The sequence below is a fragment of the Durio zibethinus genome, chromosome 16 (genome assembly GCF_047325235.1).
Source record: "Durio zibethinus cultivar Kanyao isolate XHJ-2024 chromosome 16, ASM4732523v1, whole genome shotgun sequence".
NCBI lineage: Eukaryota > Viridiplantae > Streptophyta > Magnoliopsida > Malvales > Malvaceae > Durio > Durio zibethinus.
This window is the reverse complement of record NC_143177.1, coordinates 5145176-5170864: the sequence shown is the minus strand read 5'-3', so window position 1 is coordinate 5170864 and position 25689 is coordinate 5145176. Positions and strand designations below refer to the sequence as shown.

Below are 25689 nucleotides of genomic sequence, written 5' to 3'. Positions count from 1 at the left end.
AGTACTACAAATATGACAATGTCTTAGCCAAAAAATGATTCGACTTGAAGGGCAAATACTACTAGTTGACTATAAGGGTAGATGATAAGGAGGAAAATTTAAAGTTTAAAAGCCTAGTAACTATCCCAAGAGCACTAGTGATTGCATATTCATTTATGAGGTTAAAAGTGGGATGGTGATTGGGAATTCTAAACCTAAAGGTAAGTACCAATTTTGACACTTCGGGTATATCTGGTCAAACTAAAAATCTTTTTTTTTATTAATTAAATTACATGAAAATTAAACCTTACTAAATATTTAAAATCTAATTACTACAAATTAGGAAAAACGTAACTACTTAAGCATTAAAGCTTACTAAATATAGAAATTACTAAAAATAGAAAGTTGCTAAAAATAGAAAATTAAACAATTAAAAAAAATTAACTAAGGCATGAAAAATAATTTAAATTCACTTAAATAGGAAATTAAATATGAAAGCATAATAATTTAAATGCAAAAAATTAAAATAAAACAGAAAATTAAACTTGCAAGTAAACTAGATGAAATTCCTACATGACCTATGTTATTAATTACCACCTAAACATGTATGAAATGTAAATAAACATAAAAACTGTTTTACATGGTCAATATAGACCTAAAATGGAACCAAAAACCTATATGACACTATATGCAAAAACTGAACACAAATGAATATAAAATTTATGCAAACCGAAATACTAGAATGCATGAAAAATAAGACCTATGAACTAAGATGCTAGGAAAATGCAACCCTACCTAAGGAATTTGTAAAAACTGTTTTACTAGCTTAAAATAGACATGAAAACAAGCCAAAAAGTTATGGGAAAGCTTTGCCTAAAACTGACTAGAAATGTTTCAAAAAAAATTACACAAGTTGGAACATAAAACAAAGCCTAAACTATAGATCTAATGAGCAAAATGCAATCAAATCTAAAAATAACTACATGATAAAAAGAAATCAATGACACAAAATCAAAATAGACTTAAAAATGAACAAAAAATATGCAGCACACTCCAACCAAAAACCAAACACAAAGTGAAGAAAAGCTATTTGAAAAAATGCATGAAGAATGGAAGGAAAAATACATGAAATAAAAGTCCATGTCTAAGGCATTTAATCAACCATGCAATAACCATTTAAACATGATTTAATAACATAATATGAGCATAAAAATAATATGTAAACAACAACAAAAATTAAAAGGCAGAACATAAAAGCTGGGCAGAAAAATTAAAGAGCGAGAAATATAAAATACAAGTAAATAAACACACAAAGATCAAGCTTGTGGAGCCCTATGATGTTTCCATCAAATTAGCATCCAAAGCCATCCTTTCCAAGCTCCAAAGAGCCCAAATATCATGCCAAACTTGCTGCAAACATGAAGGAAATTAAATCTGGAAACTGGCAGAAACTAAAAATGAGAACTTGCTTAAGCAAAATAAAAGTGAGCTTGGAATGTGTTTGCAACTTGAAGGAAAATTAAACAATCTAAAAGTTAACTAAAAACAACAATTAAAGGAGTTTGAAAGTGAACTAAAAAGGAAAGAAAATGAAGTCTTAAAGGAGGGGCTGGTCGGTCAGCAATGTTGCTGCCATCAGACCCCAAAGACGTCCTAAACTAAGCAAAGGGAGAAAAAATGAAAAGGAAACAACTTCTAAGGCTAGCCCTCGCTCCCTTTTTATAGCCAAAAGCTAGAACATTTGACAACATATCCACCATCCAAAAATAAGTCATCCTAGCCCTCCATTCAATAATCACAGCCAAGGTAATTTTCGGGTTGTTTTGAAGGCTGCCAAGCATGACTACATGAACTGAAATATCCAGCTCAGCTTCATCCCATGTAATGCTTGCTTAGTTGGTGCACGAGGGTTCTTGATGCCTCCACCTAGGCCGCATGTTGGCAACTTGGTCTCTCTCAAAATGTGAAAGAAAATAGGTAAAATAGAACCATAAAAGTCAAGGTGAAGGTCAGTAAGTCTGCTGCCTTACCAGTGACGTGAAACAGAAAAATGCAAGAAGAAAATTCCTACAAGTAATCATAGGTTTGATTCTCCCTTTCGTCCCTCTAAAATCCACTTTTTATCCTCTTTTCATCTCTAAACTCCTGCAAATCAACTTGTACAGTGGCTCCTCTCAAGCAAGCCATCTTATGCAAGAAAGGAAAGCTCCACATGCCATGTTGGTGGCTCACAGATTAGGGCTTCATTCTCATGGCTTGGCAGTTTTTTTTCTTCTTCATGGCTCCATTTTCTCATGGAAATCAGCTCTCCTCATCTCCTAAGGGCCCTTGAATTACTTTGGCCAATTTTACAATAGATTCGGCCATTGCTCGCATGATGACACTAGGTGTGGGCATGGTGTTTCAGTTTTTCCTACATATGAAATTTGGAGAATTTAGGTGGATAATCAAGGAAAATTATCAATTAAGATAAAATTTAACCAATTGAATGCATGATAATTCTAAAAAAAAATAGAATTATCACTAATCTAACTTGAAAAAAAAGCATGAACAAAAATTTAAAATGCAAAAACCAAAACATACGAGCAAGTAAACTCAAAATGTAAATGCAACTGAATTCTAAATGAATTCAATCTTAAACAGAACTTTAAATGTACAAACAGTAATGTAACAAGATTACAATGTTAAGAAATTAAAGGAACTCGAAAGAAATGCATTAAAAATGTAAAGAACATGTAAACTGCAACCTAGATCTATTGCTGAAAATGTAGAAGTGCTGCAATTAAAATCTAGATCTATAATCCTAGAAAGCAATTAAACTTAAATTAAGCTAAGGAAACTTATATCAACAAGTAAACAACAAATTCAAGTACAAAGAGATCAAGTAAAACAATGCGATAACGATCCAAATCAACTTCCACAAAATGTAAAAATAGAGCAATTGAAAGTAAATCAGCCAAACAGCATGTAAACACATCAAATTAAAGGCAAGGAATCATAAAACTAAAAGTAAACAAGTAAAACAACAAGTGTAGAAGAGATCAAGAATCAACCAGCAACCTAGCATGGAGAAAAGCCACCATAAGGGCTGTCAACACCTGTTGCCTCCTCTGTTGCTAGATTTCTAGCTGAAACTTTGATGATTTAAAAAAAAAAGATTGATTAGGATATTCTACAAGCACACAGGCCATACAAGTAATAATAGTGACATTTTGATCAAGATATCATTCCTACGAGGATTAGGTAAAGTAATTCCTAGACTAAATACCTTTTATCCTCACACCCTTCTAAAGTTGGTTCAATCACAAACTAGATATGAAAATTAAACTAACTAGAAAAATAAAATCAAAAAAAGCATTAAGAACAAGTATAGTAAGGTGAAAATTCCAACATGTAAACTAAGTAAAATAAAGGAGTATCCAAAAATAGTAGGTACAAAAAAAATGCAATGAACTAAACATGATTTAAAATGAAAATTTAGGCTAAATTGAAAATTACAAGTAGAAAATGAAACAAATTAACTAACTTTAACTAACTTCTAAATTCCAACTAATGAAACATCTAAAAAATTCTTTAAAATTGATCTAAACAAACTGAAAATTGCAACAACAAAATATGAATGAAAAATTCAAACAGAATTAAAATGAAATTTAAACAACAAAACTGCAAACTTAAAAATCCAAACAAACTCTAACTAAGGACTAAAGCTGAAATTGAAAGTTTAGCAAAAATTGCAAATCTGTCGTGCTTCTTTTTATATAAAACCAAATTGTAAGTTGCATTAACAATGAATTATCTAAAAGAAAAACAAAAATTTGGTGCAATTAATGAAAGGAAAATTACAAAATTCAAGCTAAAGACAAGAACTCTGCATGTAAGTTGCAAAAATGGACATTAAATGAGCACTTAAGAAATCTAGATCTAACTTGCATAAACGTGAATGATCATCAACTGAAATTTGCAAGGACATTAAAGGAATTAAGAGAAGAACTGAATAGAAGGACAGAAATTGAAAAAAAAAAAAAAAAAAAAAAACAGTGCAAGATTTAACACAGAAAATTGAAGAACCAAAACTAATTTGAAGATGTAAACTACCGAGTCATTGGAAAGAAAATTATATCTGGAATTTTCTAGAAAGAATGAACTGAAACTGAGCAAAGACAAGCTAAATCAACAAGTTTACTACATGATTCAATAAAGAAATCACATCAAAAACAAGAATTTCAAGCTCGATGAAATAAGATTCAAAACTGTGCAGAAACATAAAAAACAGAGCAAGTTCAAAGAAAATTAGCCAAACAGCAGGTAACAACATGAAATTAAATGCAAAACAAAAAAAATGAAAATTAACAACACATGAATCTAAGAGTGTAAAGTGCAAGAGAGTCAAACCAAATGCCAAGATGGAGAGGAGATCCTTGATATTTTGTCACTCAAGCAAAGTTCAATTCTGCCAACTGGATTTAGGCATGATTTTGAAGAATTAACTGTACTTTTGTGGCTGAATTTGAAGCTAATTTTTTACAGGATTATAAGGCTATGAGTTAGGATTCTAGGAAAAAACTTTTGGCTCAAAACAAGCTTGATTTCATCAAGTTTCAATCAAATGACTGCATGTAGGTCAGAACAGTGAATTTGAAATCAGATTTGATATCAACGTGAAATCACTAGAAATTGAAGAGGGAAACGTGTAAATCTGGAAATTTCATTGCAAAATTCAGAAAGCACATTGAAATTTGATTCAAGAAAAGTAAATTTGCAGAGAAAATCAATCAATGAAAGTGCAATAAAACACTGTTCGGATAGCAAGAAAGTAAAAATGCCGAAATTTAGAGGAACAAAAAACGAAAATCCTAGCCTACAGTTCTACAAATGGCTGGCCTTCTCCCCTTATTTATGGGCAAATGGGAGATGCCTCAAGCCTGAAAGTATCTTCCAAAAATATCTAAATTATAGCCTTCTGGATCCTTCTTCCTTCCTTTCTTCATGGCTTGTTCATGTTTGTTTGGCTTCTTAAGCTTCTTCTTATTTTCAAGCCCTCTTCTCATGATTCATTGCACTCCAAAAAGTCAAAATTATGGCCAATGGGAGTCCTCCAAAATGCAAACGCAGCAACTCCATTTAACCTTCTTTGAATCTCCAAGCAATGGATCATAAATGCACAAGATCACAATGCCATGCAACCAATGTGCAAGCTTGCTCCTTTGCTCCTCCTTTTGGTGCTAAATGCAACTGTTTTCTCTTCATTTTGCTACCAAAAATCAGTCCATTAAATAAACAAATTTGACATGATAATTCTTAGAAAAATCTGGAATTAATCACCTAAAAATCCACTTCCAACTCCAATATGCATACATTACCTCTCAAGCATTTATAAAGATACTAGAAAGGTACTAACGCATAATTGAACTAAGGGAGCTAATTCTAACTAAAAATTATGAGAATTGGGAAAAATAAGGTTCCATGAAATTCATTTGAGCTTAACAAATCATAGAAGAAAAAGGTAAGAAGAACTCCCTTAAAAAGGCAATGAAGCACAATTACGCTAGTTATGGCCTTTGCTAACTTTTACAACCATAAATCCTCTAAATTAAATAAAAACTGTCCAAAATTCCTCATTTTCTCTATTTCACCTACAAATGAGATAAATGTTCATTTAGGAGTATTTTTGCCAAGAATCTCAAGGAACAAGCTAAAATCAAGAGAAATTGCACTAAAAATGAATATGAAAAGACCAAAATTATATTGCAATTAAACCCCAAACTTAAGCTTTTGCTTGTCCTTAAACAAAACAAGTTTGAGCAAGAATCATCATATACTTTCAAAGCTTCATTCAAGATGAATGCCTAATGGATTGATCAATGGATATAACTAAAGTAAAATCATGAACATATGCTAAGATACAAGTATCAACCTAGGCTAAGATTATTCCTAACTATGGTTCCACAACCAAACAATACCTTTGACACATCCTTGCATGAAATCTAGTAATGTTATGCAAAACATGAAGATTCAAGAACAAAGATCAATAAAGTGTGCTCAAGTTCCATAAGCCTACATATCACATCTCTCTTCACTAATGTAGATAAACACATGACTAAGGATCATTTAGGACTTTAACAAGCTTGTAATGTAAGGCTAGAGTCAAGGTATGATAAAAGTCAATTTAGGCTCAAGCACCCTAGCAATGCATTAATATATATAGGATCATTCGTAGTTGAGCTCTCAAGGTAAAGAAAGGTAAAGCTTGATTAAATAATCACCCTACAAACTTTGTTTTCGCCTATTTTTCTTTCTTTCATTTCTTTGCTTTTTCACCACTTTATTGTTTTTCTTTCTTTTTCTTTTCTTTTCCTTTTGGTTTTCCCTTTTTTTTTCTTTTGCAAGCTAACTTGAATTTTTCTTGTTCTTTTATTCTTTCTTTTTTGGGTTTTCTTTTTTCATTTTTTTCCAAGCTCTACCCTTTTTCTCTAATAATGCATAGCTTACAAATGGTGCATGAATGTCCTAATGCATATAGGGTAAGGGACTAAAAAGATAGAAAATAAGCAAATCAAGGCTATTGGCTTATAATGTGCTTTCAAAACAAAGAAAAGGTATTATAAGGCTCAAATGGGGTGATTATGGAGAAATTGTATCAAGGTTGGCTTGAAAGGCTCAAACGATCCGAAGATGGCCTATATCATCTCCATAATCATGTGTCCTCTAGGATTTGCCTCGAGAGATGATCAAAACAAATTCTAGAATCATGAAACACAACTTCAAAGACCAATGAAAAAAAATCTCATGCTCACATAATCAATCACTAGATAAAAAATGCAATTCAATAATCAAAGTATTAACTAACAAATGAAAACACATACTCAAGAATTTACTAAACCTAAGTATCATCTTGTATTCACACAATATTCAATCTTTTCCTAAAGCTATATTCATTCTTAATCTCTACGTATCACTAGATACTTGAAGAACTAATCAAAGAAAGAATACCAATGATTCAAGCTACCATAAGTCAAGTTCAATTTCAAGGCAAAACTTAAGGAAATTTCAAAAAATTTTACAAAAGTTTTGAGCAATTTTCCTATATCCCCAAACTTAAATAACACATTATCCTTAATGTGTAAGCATCAAGAAATCAAGCACAAAATAAAGGAAAACGAAAACTCCCTTATCATTATGGAGGCATGGTGACTGAATCTCCCATGAATGCATGGCCGAAATTGAGATTTTGACAACAAAGTTTTTCAAATCTAAAGTTCTATGAATTGAGAGTTTGAAAAAAAAATTGAGTAAACAAGCAAGAATTGAAGGAGAAAAGTTATGAAAATCAAACAGTACTCAGTTAAAAAAACTCCCAAATAGCTTTGAGAAAGTAAAAGAAAAACATGTAAATATGCAAGAAAACTTAAAAAAAATTAAACTGCATTGCAAGCCACTTAAAGTGCATGAAATTTAAATGCTAGAAAAGTAAATTGTGCAAGAAAACTTAAAGGATTTTCTCCCAAATAGCCCTCTAAAAGAATGAGGAAGAAATTGCTTGAGAGAAAATGAACAAAAAATGTAAATTGCAAGAAATGAAAAGTCTAAAACTAACTCTAATCTAACTTTCCCCTCTTCGTAAGCCACTACTCTTATTTATAGGCTAAGGATAATGTGTTCCAAATGATCAAATTACAAACAATGCCACTTGTTGCTCCATTTATTCTTCAAATTCTAGGCAATAAATGGCCACTTAAATCAAAATAAGCAATGGAAAATTCCAAAAAAATTTAGCTCCTAAAATTAGCTATAAATCCATTACAAACACTAATAGCTTTTTTTCCTCTTTTAGCTTATGTAAGCTTACTATAAATGTGACCATTACTTTCATAAACTAAAAGGGATTAAAAATCATGACCAATATAAGAATTTAAACTTGAAATGAAGTTCCATAAGCTCAATCATGCATAAGGAAGTAATGAATAAAAGTTAGGAAGTTTCTCTCAAAATTAGCAATTAAGCATGTCTCACACAAGTTTGGCCAAATGGTGAGTTTTTGCACCAAAATGCATCCAAAATGACTCAAAAATTGCATATTTTCATTTTTTTCCATATTTTTACATACACATTGAATATTTAAGCAATTAGGAGTATTTTTACCATATTTTCTCAAGGATTAAGCAAATATTCACTAGAAAATGCCTTAAAAAGATAGGACAAATCACTAAAATTTAAATGCAATTGCTCACACTTGGTGACAATTTGATTGATGAGTTTCTATGATGGTAGTTAGATAATAAGGATGATTTACAAAAGATACCAGTAACTCAAGTGACAAGAGGAGAAATTAATGCATTTTTGCTTGATGTAGGCATAAAAAAAGTGCTAAATAAGGACAGTGGTAACATGGGGAGATTAGAGGTCACCTAGCTTTTTCTAGATACCTCTATTTGTTTCAAGTCCCACCATAAGGTTTTCATTCCTTTCTTGATACTTTCCAATCTCAAGATGGTCATGGAGACACCATAGACCCTAGTGCTAAAACCTCGACCCATATATCATAGTCCCTCAAATAAGAGACTTAAGATTTTTTATTGCCTGCTTTCCACTACCACTACCCTACCCACTGACATGCTCTAGCCTACTACTAAGCCTCTCATGAATGAGGTTATGAAGAGAGAAACGATCAAATGGTTGGATGCTAGAATCAAGTTTGGTGTAATCACTATGGCCAATTCTAATTACATTTGAGTTTAATGAAATGCTTAAGCTATAGACCATAATTCAGTGTTTTTTGGGATACAACCAAAGTTTTCTTTTTTATTTGTTTTTTCTAAATTATATTTTTCTCATGCATGTTTATTTCTTTTATTTTGTTTTGTTTGTAAGAAAAATTAAAGCCAATCATAAAGCACTTGAAGAAAAGCTTTAGCTAGTCAAAGGAGTATTCTTCACCTCTTGTGCTTAAATTCATATTTGCCTACACATTGAGGACAATGTGCATTTTAAGTTTAGGGGTGATAAAATTTGAGCCAAATTTTAAAATATTTTCAAGACTTAGGCTTAATAGATTTTTTCTATAAGCTATTAGTATGTTTCCCCTGGTTGATTGTCAATAATGATAGAAACCATGATTAACTTTGATTATACATTTAAAAAAAGAATAAACTTGAGTGAAATAGGAAAAGAACAAACATGTGTGAAGCATGAGATGAATCTTGGAATTTGTTGATATTTGATTGCAAGCTCACTTGTATGTACATGTTTTGATCATTAAATTACATGTCATTTAGTGATTATGTATGTGATCATAGGAATTGCATTTCATTTATGAAGTTGTGCCTATGTTCTAGAATTTATTTGATCATTTTTTGAGGTGAAATTCTAAGCTACACTGAATTAGAGAAATGACTTAGGCCATCCTTAGATTGATTGAGCCTTTCAAACCATACTTAATGCATATATCCATAGTCAACCCTTTTAAGCTTTATATTAGCCTTTCTTTGTTAAGCACCTACTTTAATAAACTTAGACCTTATTTTGCATTTTCATTTTTCTTGTCTGTACCCTATGTGCATAAGGATCATTCATGATATGATTAAAGAACTATGTCACATTTGGAAAATAGGGGAAATAAAAAAAAGAAAAAATAACAAAAAGATAAATAAATAAATCATAATAATAAAAAGGGCAAATTTCATGTTTAGGGGATGATAAAGTTTTGAAAGCTCTCTAATTGATCCTAAGCTTGTAGTGCATCATTAGGGTACTTAATCCTAAAAATTCTTTCTATCCTACCTTTACCCTAGTCTAACATTACAAACTAACAAAGACTTAAGGATCTTTAGTTTAATGTTTAGTCTAAAATTAGTGGAAAGAGGTGTGAAAGGCAAACATATGGAGTGTATTTTCACTTTGATTGTATTGTGTTAATTCTATGGTTTTACATTTTGGCTAAATTGCATGTAATGATATGTGATGAATGTGGCACATAGTGGAAGTTGAATTAAGTAGATGCACATTTTAGGATAACCCTCATGTCTAGCCCTTGTTTAGGATTTACCTTAAGTTATAATTATCATGCAATTTTTGAGGAAACAATTTCTAATTGATAATAAAATTGACCCTTAGCGTAAGTTAAATCTTTTTAGGACAAGTAAAAAGTCAAGACTAAGGGTATGATAATTTTTTTTATAGAATTATCATGTACTTAATTGATTAATTTTATGACTCACTTGATCATTTTTTCTTGATTACTCACCAAAAATTTTTAATTGTTTCATGTGTATGTAAATTGAAGTAATGACCGAACCTAGTGGTAATTTTGCCAAGGCATGTCAAGTACTGCTTATGAGCTAAAATAAGCTAATTTTTATGAGGAAAATGAGTTGCATTCCATGAGGAAAAGTTGCCAAGCCATGTACAAGAAGTGCCCAAGCTGTGAGCTAGCCACTATTGCATGTGTGAGCTTCCTTTCTTACATAGGCTAGCTTGCAAGTTGAGAAACTAAGTTGGGAAGCTTCAAGCTAACTTTGGGGAGCCTAATGAAGAGAAAAACCAGCCACCAAGCCAGGGAAAAAGCCAAATTTTGGAGCAAAGGAATCGCCAAAGAAGATCACAATCGATGAGTGACCATTTGCACTACAAGCCAAAATTAGGACCATTATGAAAATGATATTTTTTGGTCCATTTTATGCAACTGATTTACATGGCTTGGAGAGGCTACTGGATAATGCAAAGCATGACAAGGATATAAGGCACTTTTTGGCAAAAAATGATTGGAAAAGCAATTGAGCATATGCAAGGTGGCATAAGTGCATAGAGGATAACTTAGCACCAAGCGTTATTAAAAATATTTAATTAATAAATTATTTTACAATAAAAATATAAAAATATTAGTTTAGAATTAATATTTTATAAAATGTATCTAAATTATAAAAAGTTTCAAGATAAAAGCATTTTAATCCTTAAATTTTGAGTAAAATTCTATTTTGATGTTTTTACATCATGCAAGATGCCAACTGACATCATTAATATAGTATTAATTGAAATTTACGTCAATTTAAGTAGTTTTATAAACAAAACGATAAAAATAAGATAATTTTTTGTAATTGGAGATCTAATATAAATTTCCTTTAAAATTAGAAATCAAAATAAATTTTGATTTAAAATTTAAGAACTACATGTATTATTAACTTAAAAAAAGTGCTATTTTATTTTATCGAAAAATCATAATCCAAAAAGAAAATGCTAATCTCATTCTTTTACGATTTATATCATGTGTGGAAAAGATCCACATCACATTACGCTAGTTTTTTCAGACAAGTGGGTCTTACAAAACTTTACTTCTTGGTACAGAGATGTTGTCTCCCTTTCCTTTCTGAAATGTGGTCTGATTCTGATGCTCCATTACACAGAAAAATTTTGTATAGCCACAAACAGATCAGTACATGAAAATCACAGTGCTTATCTTGTGATTGCACATGGCTTACAAAAGGGTCAAAGATTTGCTCAAATTACCCATCATATTCTAAGCCCAACGTGTAAAATCACAATCACCGTTCATTTCTTCTGCAAATTTTTCGTTTCTTTCATTTTTTATTGGGGGGACAGCTCAGAAACCTGCTGCATTTATGTGGCAGAGTTGCATGTGATCGTCCAAAATGCCCAGACAATGAAACTAACAGCAAAGTTTTGGCCCCTCCGTCACTCCATGTGCCTATCATGTGCCGGAGAAGTGGTTAAAGAAAGTGATATTAATTGCAACGCATCATTTATTCATTACCTGCCGTCAATGATCCATCCTGCTCTTCAGTCCTCACTTCATTCCCCCATGTGTTCTGTGTTCATGTTTGTTGCTCTTACCGTACTAATATTAGTTGTTTGACCAAACAATGCCATTTGCAATTTCCTAATGGACACTGCAGAGATCTGGTGGGTTGTTAGCATCATCCAATCAAGCCAAATTTTGACTCTATAGATTGTTGGGTATCCATTTCGTTTATTGAGAACCATAAAAAGGAAAATCTTGAGGACCTACCATTGCCATTAACGTCTAATCGGTCCCTTCGTCTCCTTTTTGGTAGGGTGAGCCTTAGTAGGTGTAGTAAATAAATTTTTTATTCATTCAAAAAAAAAAAAAAAAAGAAAAGCAAAGAATAAAAAAAATGTAACGGAGTGTATAGGTCTAAACTGATTTAAAACAATAAAAAGCAACCATTATCATGTTCATCAATTTATCAGGGAAAAAATGAAAGAGGATAAGGGCTCAAGCAAATCAAATGGTTGCTTGGACTTATCTCTTGCGTTCCATATTACTATAAACCAACGATCTCCACAATTTCTTATAAAAGTTGAAAAAGTTTGTTGCTCCAAAGAATGGGGATGATAGGGATATCCACATTCCTGCAATAAAATTAAAAACCTGGCCACAAAAACAAGTTTTAAATGGAGGAAACGACTAGAGTAGGTAAAGTTAATTGAAAGTAGTGGTGAATTTCATGATTTGCAAGACATTCCATTGGTCATTCCCCATTCACTCCCACCCAAAAAGATGTGAAAAAAAAAAGGTATGTGATGATGAGTAATAAATGGTTGTCGATTCTGTTTATGGAAGTAGCCAAACAAAATCCAATGCGAGGATAGCGGATGTTTTGTAAAGCGTTGAAATAGAGAGGCAAAAGGATTCACTTGCTAGCTTATTAGATTCCTACTCCATTAAAGGTAATAAGTGAGGCCGCGAGGCTTCCTCACCCACCCCAATCCCTAACTCTGTAAAGGGTATTTGATTCATAGATTTTTTTTTTATTTAAAAACAAATTTTAAAATAAATTAATGTGAAAGAGAATATGTGATTCTTTCATTTTGTTGACAAAAAATATTAAATTTTTGTATTTAGAATAGAGGAATGTAAAATTATTTAATAAAATTTTTTAAATCATATTTAGTGTATAAAATAATTGACAAGATAATATTATAATTATTTTATATTATATTTTATTTGTATTTAAAGAAAAAATGATAGAATTATAAAAAAAATAATTATTCTCTTAGTATAGGATAATTCAATTCTCTTAACATAAAAAGTATAATTTTTAATTAATGAGATTGAACTTACATATCATATTATACTCTTAAAAATTATAGTAATAATTTAAAATATATAACTTTAAATAAAGATAATTTTGACCGATAAATAAACTATTCTATCTTAATCTTTACACACATCAAATACAAAATAGGATGACTTTATTTAATCTAATTATATTTATAATATCATCTTATTATATCTTGTGTATCAAATATGACATTAATATATTGTTCCTAATAATATGTGAATAACTTGTAACATTCAAAACACATGACATTCATAATACATGATATATTAATAACATGTTATTTTCGTTTAAACTAAACAAATTCTAAAACATATATATATTTTAATAATTTTAACAAATACTGCATTTTTTATCTTAAAAGTATAGTTTTTATTAAATTTTGAATTCTTTTCATATTTTTAACAAAAATTATTTTTTTTTTTATCATAGAAACATTATATTTATGTAAATATGAAAAATAATTTTCTTTTCATATTTTTAACAAAAGTCACATTTTTATTCATAGTTTTTGTCAAAGATTTCAGTAACATTACATCTTTGTTTAAAATATTAAAATACTATTTTTTTTATATAAAAACGGAATGTTTGCTAACAAAAATTATATTATTTACATAAAAACATAGTATTTGTTAACAAAAATTACATTTTTATTTAAAAGAATAATTTTTTGTTAAAATTATGAAATTTTGAAAAATAAATTTTCTCATAATATATCAACAAGCAAAATATATATTTTTTTCATAATATATTTTCAACCAAAATCACATTTTTAATTTTAAAAACATGATCTTTTTGAAAATTTAACCAAAAACACGTTTTTAATTTCAAAAACTTAATCTCTGTTTAAAATATATTAAAAAAAAATTATTTTCATAATATTTTATGAAACTTATTAAATTTCTAAAATAAATAACTTTATCTATATTATTCAAAAATATAATTAGGTGAAGTCAAACAAAAAAAAATTTTACTTTTCTTTCAAAATCTAAAAAAACCTAAGATATACAAGGGTTTTTAGTTCTCTTACCCTTTTTTGACATCATACGAAATTTCTAAAAAAACTCAAAAATTATATTTTGTATACCAAATTCAAAAACTTAAATTAAAAAAAAAATTTTAACAAAAAATTTTTACTTTTTTCTATATCAAATATCTTTTTTAAGTGGGTTACCTTAAAATTCAAATCGGAGCAGATTGCTTTTATACTAGTGATACATGAGACATATGAGTGGCGTATCAATTCTGTTGACTTTAACTTTAATAACCCTAAAAGCACAGCAAAATCCTGCTAGAATTTTGGATGATATTTGAGCAAAAAGAAAGTAAACAAGGGTCTTGTCCCAAGCCCAGCAACCCTACTTAAAAACCCCCAGAATCCTAAAACAAAAATGAGATTAATAAAAATAGCCTTAAAACGAAAAAGAGAGATTGAGAGAGCAACACTGAGTTGCCAAGTCCTTGCAAAATAACATAGCCACAATATCATGGTCAGGCCTTGATGTGTCTCAATCCTATCATGATTGATCTTGAGTTGAGCAACGAACAAGGTCTCGTTGTCAGGAAATGGTCTTAGAGCTATTTATGGGTATTTTAAGCATGAAAACATGTTGCCAATATTATGTGTGGACAGTGTGAGCCCTAGGCCCCAAAATACGAGGACAAGTGCTAGCTAAAGGGTGGGCGCCCTAGAGCTGGTTAGCCAATCAAATGTTATTGGTTGAAATCATGTGTAAGCACCCTCGAGTGAGTTAGTGGAGCAACGAATTGAATGTTGGAATTATGGTGACCAAGAGGAAGGTCATTAGGCCTTGAGTTTGGTGAAGAAAGGCCTTATGATGGCTAAAAAGAAAAATGTCCCAATTTCATATATTTTTATGATTCTTGGTATGAGGGCTAAAAAAGCTTTTATGCTTTTTATAAAGGGACGATTGGTGTTAGCTCTCCACCACCCTGTTGGTTAGTGGGTAGTTGAGGCCTGATTAGTTTGAAGTAAGTTACTTTTAGGCACATATGGTGTCTAGGTAGGCAAGCATCATTAGGTCACGAGTGAGGCATGGTGTCTTTTTGGGTTAGGGTAAACCCAGGGATGGTTAGGGTCAGTAAACTTTGTATCGCGCCTTTACGTTGAACCATAGGGTTAGATGCTAGCATTTGTTATTCCTCTCGATTTTCTCTCTTTGAGCCAGAAGGATCATGAGATGGTGTTTGTGTAAAAGAGACACCATCGAACCTAAAGGATGAGCAGGCTAGCAGTCAGACACACTGTTAGACTTTTGTGGCCAATTGGTAATGGTGTGGTGCGAGCGGGTAGCACACTCGAGTTTTCTAAAGGATAGGCATGATGTTAAGTGTCTGTCATGCGTGTGGGTAGCTTGGAATAAAGCTAAGCATTGAGGCCTTGAGATATGAGTTTCGTGGGATGAGATAAGCTTAGTATGGCTTTGGGTGGCCTGCTGACCAACATCTGAGTTATGCCATTGAGATCTAGGCATGATAGCTTACATATGATACAGGTGGGTGTGATGTTGGGTTCTCACTATGCCAGAATGAGATAATATCACAAGAATCGTGATTGTGTGCCCTTATGAGTTAGGTGAGTCGACGCTCGGGATCTTAATGCCTACGACAAAGATGAGTGATTGAGGCCACCTTGAGAATCATGTGCTCAAGAGTTAAAGAGGTTTGGGTTTCTCTTTATTGAGTTTAGGAATGTGCAACCTTATAGGGTCAAGCCAGGAATGGCTCACGAATAAGTGGCTTGAAGGATCCATATCGAGTTGTTCATGGAAAAATAGACTCATAAAAAGCTGACCTTGACTATAAATAATCTTAGTACTACACAGACGTGTGGTTTTAGTCTAAGAAACATACAGCCAGTGACACGTTGGTATAGAGCCTAGTTCAGCTCAGTAGTGGGATTAACATAGCCCCATATGTGGGCATGATAACGTAAAATAGAGACATGCTAAGATCAAAAAAAGCTTTCAAGGCATAATTATGATAATATGCTATGTAGGCTCGATAAGGAGCCATCAATATGTGCTGTAAGAAAAATTAACCTAGGTGAAGGGCACTCAAGTAGACTTTTGGATGCCAAGCGAAAAGGTATAAGAATATAGCCTCACCTAGCAAAAGATGTTGGTTCATGCGGGCATGTGATGCCCTTTAAGTGGTGGACAGTAATTGAAACTGTAATGCAAAAGGGGCATACACCATGGAATGGTGTTGTAAGAAGCCATATAGGCTGAATAAGTTTTGTCTTAAAGGACATAAGTTGAGCTTATTGAGATTAATTACTAACGCATACACTTCTTATGTGGTGTAAATGCCCTAACAAAGATACGAGCTGAATATTTAGGTCTAAGCATGAAGCCATTCTGTAGAGGTAGAAGAGTTTGAGTTGGCTAAGGATTGAAGCCGTGAGTTGTGACGGTTAATAGACTAAGAATTCTCATAGTCAAAGGATCACGAGAGTATGCCAGCTAGTGGACCATGTTTTTGTGTTGGTTAAGAGAGAAGGCATTATGAGTGGTGTTGATCAAAGGACCTATTGACTTAAGTAAACTGATGATATTGGCATTCAAGTTGCATCTAGTCAACGGATTAAACGAGTTTGAGCAAGACAAAGGATAAGTCGATGGTGATTAAGCCATACAAGGGATAGTTTGAGTAAATGCCGGTCTATGGGATGGCCTTAAGTTCGAGTAGGTCAATGGACCTTGAGAATTGAGTGGGTTGATGAACCCTTGAGTCAAGCAAGTCAATGGACAATGTGATTGTTTGGATCGATAGATCCTTAAGCTTTGTGTGGGTTTTGAGTTGCCCTTTAAGATATGTAAGAAACAAGGTAAACGAGTTGTGGAACCATCATGTATATATGGTTGAGTACAGAATTGAGTTAAGTTCGAGTCAAAGTGGGTGAGACTTGTGATTTCCCTATGGAATTGAGCTAAGGTAGTAGAGCCTGAGTTTATTGAGCATTGTGTTTGAGTCTGAGATAGAGACCAAGTAGCATGCGTTAAAGTGCTTCCATAAGGGCGGTTGGCCAAAGGGCCACACCTAGAAAATTTACCTTGGAAGGGTCGAAAGCACCCAAGTTGTGAGGTGACCAAAGTGCTTGAATGCCATTATACTAAGGTCTATTGTAGATGGTGCTGTATGAGTGCGATTGACCTAAGCACTACGTCCAGAATGGTGCATCAAAAATTTAATGCTGCAAGCGTGCAGTTGGTGTGATGGGTCACATCCAGCAGGGCATAACAATGTGTGTCAAAGTAAATGGTCATTTATTCGATTGAGGGTCATGATCAACGAGGGTGTCTCGAGGTCCCAACATGATGTGATCATGGGTGAAACAGTGCAATGGCACTTATCAAGCAAAACAGTTTGAGTCTAGTAGTCATATGTGGAGATAGCACAGATGTGCATTGGAGCTAGGATAAAACCTATCTACATCGGCAATGAACTATTACTTTGGGTGATACTTTATGTTATAGGATCTCGACCCAATCCTTGAGGCATAAGTGAGAAACATATGAGAAAATGCTAACTGTGTGCAACCAGAGAGTTGGGTGCAATCTTAGCATCGATGAGGACATCGACATAATAAATAGGGAGAGTGTCATGATCATGCCCTAGTGTGCCTTAATCCTGTCATGATTGGCTCTAAGTTGAGTAGTAGATGAGGCCTTATTATTAAGACAATGGTCTTGGAGCTGTGTGCCAGCATTTTAAGCACGAGAACATGTTGCTAATATTATGTGTAGGCAATGTAAGCCCTAGGCCCCAAGATATGCAAGTTAGTGCGAGCTAGTAGACGGGTGCTATCGGTCAAAGCTGTGTGCAGGCACCCTTGAGTGGGCTGATGGAACAATGAATAAAATGCTAAAATTATAGTGACCAAGAGAAAGGTCACGGGGCCCTAAATTGGGCGAAGAAAAGTCTTGAGATAGTCCTATTTCAGACATTCTTACGGTTCTTGGTAAAAGAGCTAGAAAAGCTATTACGCCTTTTATAGGGGGACAATTGAAGTCAACTCTCCACCACCTTCTTGGTTAACAGGTAGTGAAGGCTTAGCTAGTCTAAAGTGGTTATTTTCAGGCATATGTAGTGTCTAAGTAGGCGAGCACCATTGGGTCATGAGTATGGCACTATATCTCCCCGAGTCAGGGTAAACCCAAGAACGGTTGAGGCCGATGGGCTTTGTATCGCTCTTTTGCATTGAACTTTGGGGTTAGACGCTAGCATTTGCTATGCCCCTCGATTTCCCTTCCTCGAGCCAGAATGATCAAAAGATGGTATTTACGTAGAAAGGACACCATCGAGCCTAAATGATAAATGAGCTAGTAGGCAAATACACTGCTAGACCCTTGTGGTCAATCGGTAGATGTGTGGTATAAACAGGTAGCACACTTGAGTTCCTTAAGGCAGGATAAATATGATGTTAAATGTCTATCATGCATGCGGGTAGCTTAAAATGAAGCTAAGGGTTGAAGCCTTGAAACATGAGTTTCGTGGGATGAGATGAGTTTAATGTGGCTCTAAGCTGGCTGTTGATCGACATATGAGTTGTGCCTTTAAGATTTAAGTACGAGAAGTTGCGTATGATGCGGGCGGGTGTGATGTTAGGCTTTCATCATGTTAGAATGAGATAATATCACAAGAATCGAGCTACAGTATTCAAAACCTAAAAACGGGCGAGGGCCGCGACCGAATGTTTGGATGAGAGCAACGGGGGGCCATTTTCGCCGGCGACTGCCCGTATTAGAGGAATGCGCTGCCTTTTTGTCTTTCTCTTTTATATATTTATTCATAATAATAAAGTAATTATTATACTAGGAGAGGTCAGTGGTCAAATTGGCTTTATTTATGATTATATATACCGGAGTGGAATGGTTTTGGTATTAGTTAATGTTATTGTATGTTACGTTATGTCCCAACAAAACTCTTCGTCCAACTCAAGAGCCACCACTACCCAACAAACTCTCGACACGCCGCACAACACACACAAACCATAACCAGATTCAGAATCCAAAGGCTCCTCTTAACAAACTCACTCGATTTTGATTTTGATTTTGAATTTTGAACAAGATAATACAGTATTATTAATACGGCTAACCCCCCCTCCCCATTTCTATGCCTCTTTGACACGTATTTATAATTCTTTCCTCTGTTTTTTTTCTTTCTTTTTTTTTTTTCTTCTTTTGCATCTCTTTGTCTTGTTTTTCGTCGCAATGGATTGTTGGTCTCCTTCTTTAACGGTGGATGAAGAGTTTGAGAAGCTTGTGATTCGAATGAACCCTCCAAGGTACTTCGTTTTTCATTCTCTGTTCATGACTATTTGGGTTGGGGGGTTGGATTCTCCTTCATGGTATTTTCTAGTCTTAGATTTTTGTAATTAAAGTGGTTTCTTTTTGTTTATTTTCTTGAAAAAGTACCATTTTTAATTGACTTGGAATGGAGGTGTTTCAAGAATTTTCGTTGTTTTTGTTGTTGGCTCTGCAGGGTTACAGTTGATAATGCCACAAGCAGAAAAGCAACTTTAATTACGGTAACAGATTGAATTTTAAAGATTTGTATTTATTTTCACGAGCAATTGTTGAGGATTGTCAGATAAAGTTTGGTTTCTTGGAAACGTTACAGGTTGATAGTGCTAATAAGAGAGGAAGTCTGCTAGAGGTGGTTCAGGTTTTGACGGATTTGGATCTTATAATTCGACGAGCTTACATTGCTTCAGATGGGGAGTGGTTCATGGATGGTTAGCCCCTTGGTTGTGTTGGGCTTTTTATTATGAACTGTTTTAATTGTATGGATTCTGATTGGGGTTTTTCTTCAAATGGTTCTTGCAGTGTTTCATGTGACAGATCAGCGTGGCGATAAGCTATCTGAAGTTGATGTGGCTGAAAGAATTCAGCAGGTACTTCTCCAAAACTAGCATTGATCTTTTTAATTGATTTATCTTAAAAAACTCATGAAAATATGGATATTTGGCTGAATATTCAATTTAAATTGGTGTTTGAGACTGAGGGTCAGGTAGATTTAACTTTAACAGAAACTTAAGAGTTCATTCCACCCATTCTTACTAGAGCGGGGAATCAAGTGTTGTGCTAGTTGCTAGACTTGTAACACCATGCTGGTACCACTTTATGTATTCTAGTCTGAGTTCAGTCTGAGTTCAGCCTTTTTATGCTCCACTCCTGCGTTAATTTTTACTCACAGAATTAGCCTTAATTTGTCTGCATTTACATTGGATATGTATATATATCCTCCTAAATCATCAAGAAACCAAAAGGGTGAGGTTCAAGCAGGAAAGAAGAATATTTTTATGTCTTTTAACAATGTTCAAATGTCAGGGAAGGAATAGTGTCAGTCAAATTGAAAATTGTAATATACAGAATTAATATGCATGCTATGTACTTATCTGGTTGCATGCTTCAATCACTTGATATCTAGCCTTCTAGCATAATCACCATCCCATATATTTGCATCAACAAAAAGATACAAAATTGTCAGACAAAATAGCAGTAGCGTTTGCCTTATGTCTGTACTATGATGGTTTAGCTACATGCTATGAGTAGTCATCTGAATTCCATATTGTATTGATGATTAAATTGACATATTGCAGCAACTGGGACCAAGAGAATACAGCTTCCGGTCCTTGACAAGATCTGTTGGTGTTCAAGCTGCCTTAGAACACACAACTATTGAATTGACTGGGAGAGACCGACCAGGCTTGCTCTCAGAGGTTTTTGCTGTTTTGACTGACCTAAAATGTAATGTGGTGGCTGCTGAAGTGTGGACCCATAATTCAAGAATGGCATCTGTTGTTTACATTACTGATGAGGCTACTGGATCATCAATTGACAATCCTGAAAGACTAACAAAGATCAAGCAGCTTCTCCTCTATGTTCTGAAAGGGGATAGAGATAAGAGGACTGCTAATACCGCTGTTTCTGTCGGCTCTACACATAAGGAAAGGAGGCTGCATCAGATGATGTATGCTGATCGTGACTATGATATGATTGATGCTAAGAGTAGATCAACAAGTGATAGGTGCAAACCTCTGGTAACTGTGGAAAATTGTGCAGATAAGGGGTACACTGTTGTGAACTTGAGGTGCCCCGATCGGCCTAAGTTACTCTTTGATACAGTTTGCACATTGACAGATATGCAGTATGTGGTATACCATGCGACTGTCATAGCAGAAGGACCAGAGGCTTATCAGGTTGCCCCAAATTCCTTCAAGTTACAATTACAAATTATTTCAGATTCATTATGTTCTATGTTAATTACAAGTCAAAGTCAACCCCATGTTATTAAATTTCAATAGCTTATTAATTCCTTTGCTGTCAAGGGTTATAATTGATTTCATTGATATTGATATCTTGCATCTGATTTATTGTTTGTTTAACTTTCTGGATTGATAGGAATACTATATCAGGCACATAGATGGTTGCCCTATTAGTTCAGAAGCAGAGAGACAGAGGGTAATTCATTGTTTGGAGGCTGCTATTAAGAGGAGAGCTTCCGAGGTATGGAGATGGGGAAATCTAGATTACATTCTCGTTTGTGATTCTTTTTGCTAGTACTTTGTTTTGATGTTAGTATGTTGTTTGTGATGTAGGGCATAAGACTGGAACTTTGTAGTGAAGACAGGGTAGGCCTTTTGTCTGATGTTACTCGTATATTTAGAGAAAATGGTCTTTCAGTCACTCGAGCAGAGGTTACGACCAGGGGTTCCCAAGCTGTCAATGCTTTTTATGTGACTGATACATCAGGAAATCCAGTGAAAAGTGAAATAATTGAAGCAGTTCGGAAAGAGATTGGCCTTACTATACTTCACGTCAAGGATGATGCTTACTCAAAATCTCCACCTCATGAGAGTGGAAGATTCTCTTTGGGTACTCTGTTCAAATCTAGATCGGAGAAGTTTCTCTACAACCTGGGCTTGATAAAGTCATGTTCTTGAGCGTTCACCAGGTTATTCTTCTTAGTGTATGTAAATGTTGATATAGTTTGTCTTAACAGTAGGCTATGTCTCAGAAATACATTTCAAAGTTTTAGTCCAACCCTGTGTAGATCTTGGATTCAGGTATTAGACTAGCCATTTCAGCTTGTAAAGCTCATGTAAATATATTTCCCTACCATGGTCTTGAAGAGTACTGTAAATACACATATCTCACTTTTTTTTACTTTAAAATCTTCAAAATATTGATTATCATTTTCCGATAATATAGTATTTTCTTTGACAGACAAAAAAATTCTACAAAATAACAGTAGCTTATCATTTGAATGTTTTTGAGGTAAGCTGGGCTGGGATGGAGGTCCTCCTCGGGCACTTATAAGGTAGCGTGATGGGTTCCCAAGGGACACAAAGGCAATGATTGAATGGATGAATGTGAAATGAGATTGCTCAAGGCACTTCGGCTTCATGGCTTCAATTGCAACCAAAATTTTGTACACATATGGCCCTTTGTCACAACTATAAATTGAGTTATGGACAAATTTTTTTTTTTTTATTTCTACAAAAAGTTGTGCCGTGTGCAAATTTTCGTACGGCAAAATATGCTACCCTCATTATTGGGCTTTTCCTGCGTATGTAGAGTCAGCTGGAGCATTTTCAGTGGCTGACTTGTTTCATCGGGATGTTGCATGCCATGACATGATTAATTAATTTTGGTAGGGTTTGATATTATTTTTAAGGTTATCATATTGATTTAATTATTATGATAATAAAATTATTAAGATAATTTGATTATTGATGATTTCATATTATCATAGTTGGTATAATATTATAAATCATTAATGATTTTAAATTATTGTATTTTATATTATATAAAAAATAAATTATAAAATATAAAATATAAAATATCCAAAATAGTCTCACAAAAATAAAGAAAATTTTTAATACTTATTGAATTGATGATTTATAAAATAGTTAAATGTTATATTATAAAAGAAAAACTATAAAATATAATTCAATTTTGATGAAAAATAATTTCTAAAAAAATTATGAAATAATTTTATTATTTTTATAATCAATAAATATTTATTCAATTGTAATAAAAAACTTTTTTTAAATAAATTATTAAAAAATAGATTTTTGAAAATTTTTACTACTTAGCTTTCTAAAAAAAAGTTAAATACATTTTTCATTCCAGTAACTTAGTCAAAAATGATATTAAAAATTACTTTCTCATGATGATAAAACTTTTTCATCCTTTAAATTAAGAATTATATCACTTTTCAAGATAGTGATTAATTATCCTAGTGATTTAAAATCATTATCACATAAGATTTTTAATTTACTACCAAATAAGGTGATATAATTACTTAACACAAATTACAATGACTTTTAGATAAATTTGTTAGGCCAAATGGTCCTAATCTAATCACACTAGCAGAAACAAAATCAAATAATTAATTCATCATACAAGAGACAACAATTTAACGTAATTTGGTCCAACTAACCTACATTTACAGCTAAAAAAAAAATTCAGTAGTTATAGAAAATTACAAACATACAATTAAATCATCAACCTAACTTAACAATCAATACTCATAAAACTCTTAATCTCCTCTAGTCCTATGGAGTATTCTCAACCCAAACAAATACATACCTATATCCTATATACACTCATACACCCATACCTATGTAGATCATCTTAATCTCCTCTAGTCTACTTATAAACATTCAAACATACACACCCATAAGATGTAAATCCCCAGTAGTCTTATAGGGTGTCTATCCCATAAAATCTTACAGCTCTTTTATGTTTTTTTCTCATACCTAATCTTGTAGAGACTTCATCTATTTATAAGCATACAAACTTGCCTATTAAGAATCCATTTCCTTTTAGAATTCTTTTTCTGTAAGTTAAACTTGCCTTTTAAAAATTCATCTTAGAATTTTTCTTTTACAAGTCTTCTTGTCCATCAAGCAATATCTAACTAATCCTAAACAAATTTCTTATAGGATTTGAGTCATTATTCTTAACAATCCCCACCTCGACTCAAATTTCATCAAATCATCTATTTTCATGCTAGACGTACTTGGCTCCACCTACAATGGAAGTCTCACAATTATTTTTTTTTGTGTTTTCATACTTCACGCAAACTAATCTTTAAAATATGAACTCGAATTTCTTCATTGAGTCGAGCTCCTCTGGACTTACATTTTCTTATGGCTCAAACCATGCTTTAAAACCACATCTCAAACCTTTAGCTCTATTCATATCTTGAACTTTCAGCTTTGATACCACTTGTTAGGGACTACCATAGCTCTAATACTACTTGTTAGGTCAAATGGCCCTAATCTAATCACACTAGCGAAAATAAAATCAAACAATTAATCCATCACATAAGAGATAAAAATTTAATGTGGTTCGGTCCAACTAACCTTCATCCATGGATGAGAAAAAAGATCCACTAGTTATAGAGAATTACAAACATACAATCAAATCATCAACCTCACTTAACAAATCAATATTCATAAGACCCTCTTAATCTCCTTTAGTCCTATGGAGGTTTTTCAATCCAAATAAACATATACCCATATACACTCATGTACTCATACCTATATGGACCATCTTAGTCTCCTCTAGTCCACTCATAAATATTCAAACATACACACTTATAAGACGTAAATCCCCAATAGTCCTGTAGGGTGTCTATCCCATAAAACTCTATAACTCTCTTACATCTTTTTTCATACCTAACCTTATAAAGATTTTTCCAATTTATAAGTATATAAACTTGCCTATTAAGAATCATTTTCCTCTTAGAATTCTTCTTCTATAAGTCAAACTTGTCTATTAAAAATGCATGTCATCTTAGAATTCTTCTTCTACAAGTATTCTTGTCCATTAAGCAATAATTAGCTAATCTTAAACAAATTTCTTATATGATTTAAGTTATTATTCCTAACAATCTCCACCTTGACTCAAATTTCATCAAATCATCTATTTTCATACTAGACATACTTGGCTCCACCTGCAATGGAAGTTTCACAATAATAGTTTCTTGTGTGTTTTCATGCTTCATGCAAATTAATCTTCAAAATACGAACTTGAACTTCTTCCTTAAGTCGAGCTCCTCTAGACTTACCTCTTCTCATGGCTTAAACCATACTTTAAAACCATGTCTTGAACCTTTAGCTTTTTTTATGTCTTGATTCTTCAACTCTGATACCACTTGTTAGAGATCACCACAGCTTTGATTCCATTTGTTAGGCCAAATGATCCCAATCTAATTACACCAACGAAAATGAAATCAAACAATTAATCTATTACACAAGAGATAACAATTTAACGTGATTTGATCCAACTAACCTACGTCCATAGATAAGAAAAAAGATCTACTAGTTATAGAGGATTACAAACATACAATTAAATCATCAGCCTCACTTAATAATCAATACTCATAAGACCCTCTAAATCTCTTCTATTCTTATAAAGTATTCTCAACTCAAATAAACACATACCCATATACATTATGCACTCATACCTATGTGGACCATCTCAGTCTCCTATAGTCTACTCAAATATTTAAACATACATACCCATAAAACGTAAATTTTTAATAGTCCTATGGGGTGTCTATCTCATAAAACTCT

The 25689-nt window shown here is 33.0% G+C and overlaps 1 protein-coding gene and 1 long non-coding RNA gene across 2 annotated transcripts; one reads left to right on the top strand and one right to left on the bottom strand.

Moving 5' to 3' along the window:
- Positions 1–1429: 1429 nt before the first annotated feature.
- LOC149514237 (uncharacterized) lies at positions 1430–5073 on the bottom strand. Its single transcript, XR_016328594.1, has 2 exons — positions 4372–5073; positions 1430–2392 (listed from the first exon to the last, which is right to left on the bottom strand). It is a non-coding gene; the product is annotated as an uncharacterized LOC149514237 (long non-coding RNA).
- A 13908-nt stretch (positions 5074–18981) lies between these two features.
- Positions 18982–22267, top strand: LOC111291200 (ACT domain-containing protein ACR4-like). Its single transcript, XM_022882834.2, has 7 exons — positions 18982–19383; positions 19581–19626; positions 19719–19833; positions 19925–19992; positions 20701–21300; positions 21503–21607; positions 21700–22267. Exons 1-7 carry the CDS (start codon positions 19310–19312, stop codon positions 22042–22044), a joined length of 1353 nt encoding a protein of 450 aa, XP_022738569.2. The 5' UTR covers positions 18982–19309; the 3' UTR covers positions 22045–22267.
- Positions 22268–25689: the final 3422 nt, after the last annotated feature.

Excerpts from the sequence above, each read along its gene's own strand:
- LOC111291200 (XM_022882834.2), top strand. The coding sequence starts at position 19,310 with ATGGATTGTTGGTCTCCTTCTTTAACGGTGGATGAAGAGTTTGAGAAG. Across the intron at positions 19,993-20,700 it reads TGGCTGAAAGAATTCAGCAG|CAACTGGGACCAAGAGAATA; the intron begins GTACTTCTCCAA and ends GACATATTGCAG. Across the intron at positions 21,608-21,699 it reads TTAAGAGGAGAGCTTCCGAG|GGCATAAGACTGGAACTTTG; the intron begins GTATGGAGATGG and ends TTTGTGATGTAG.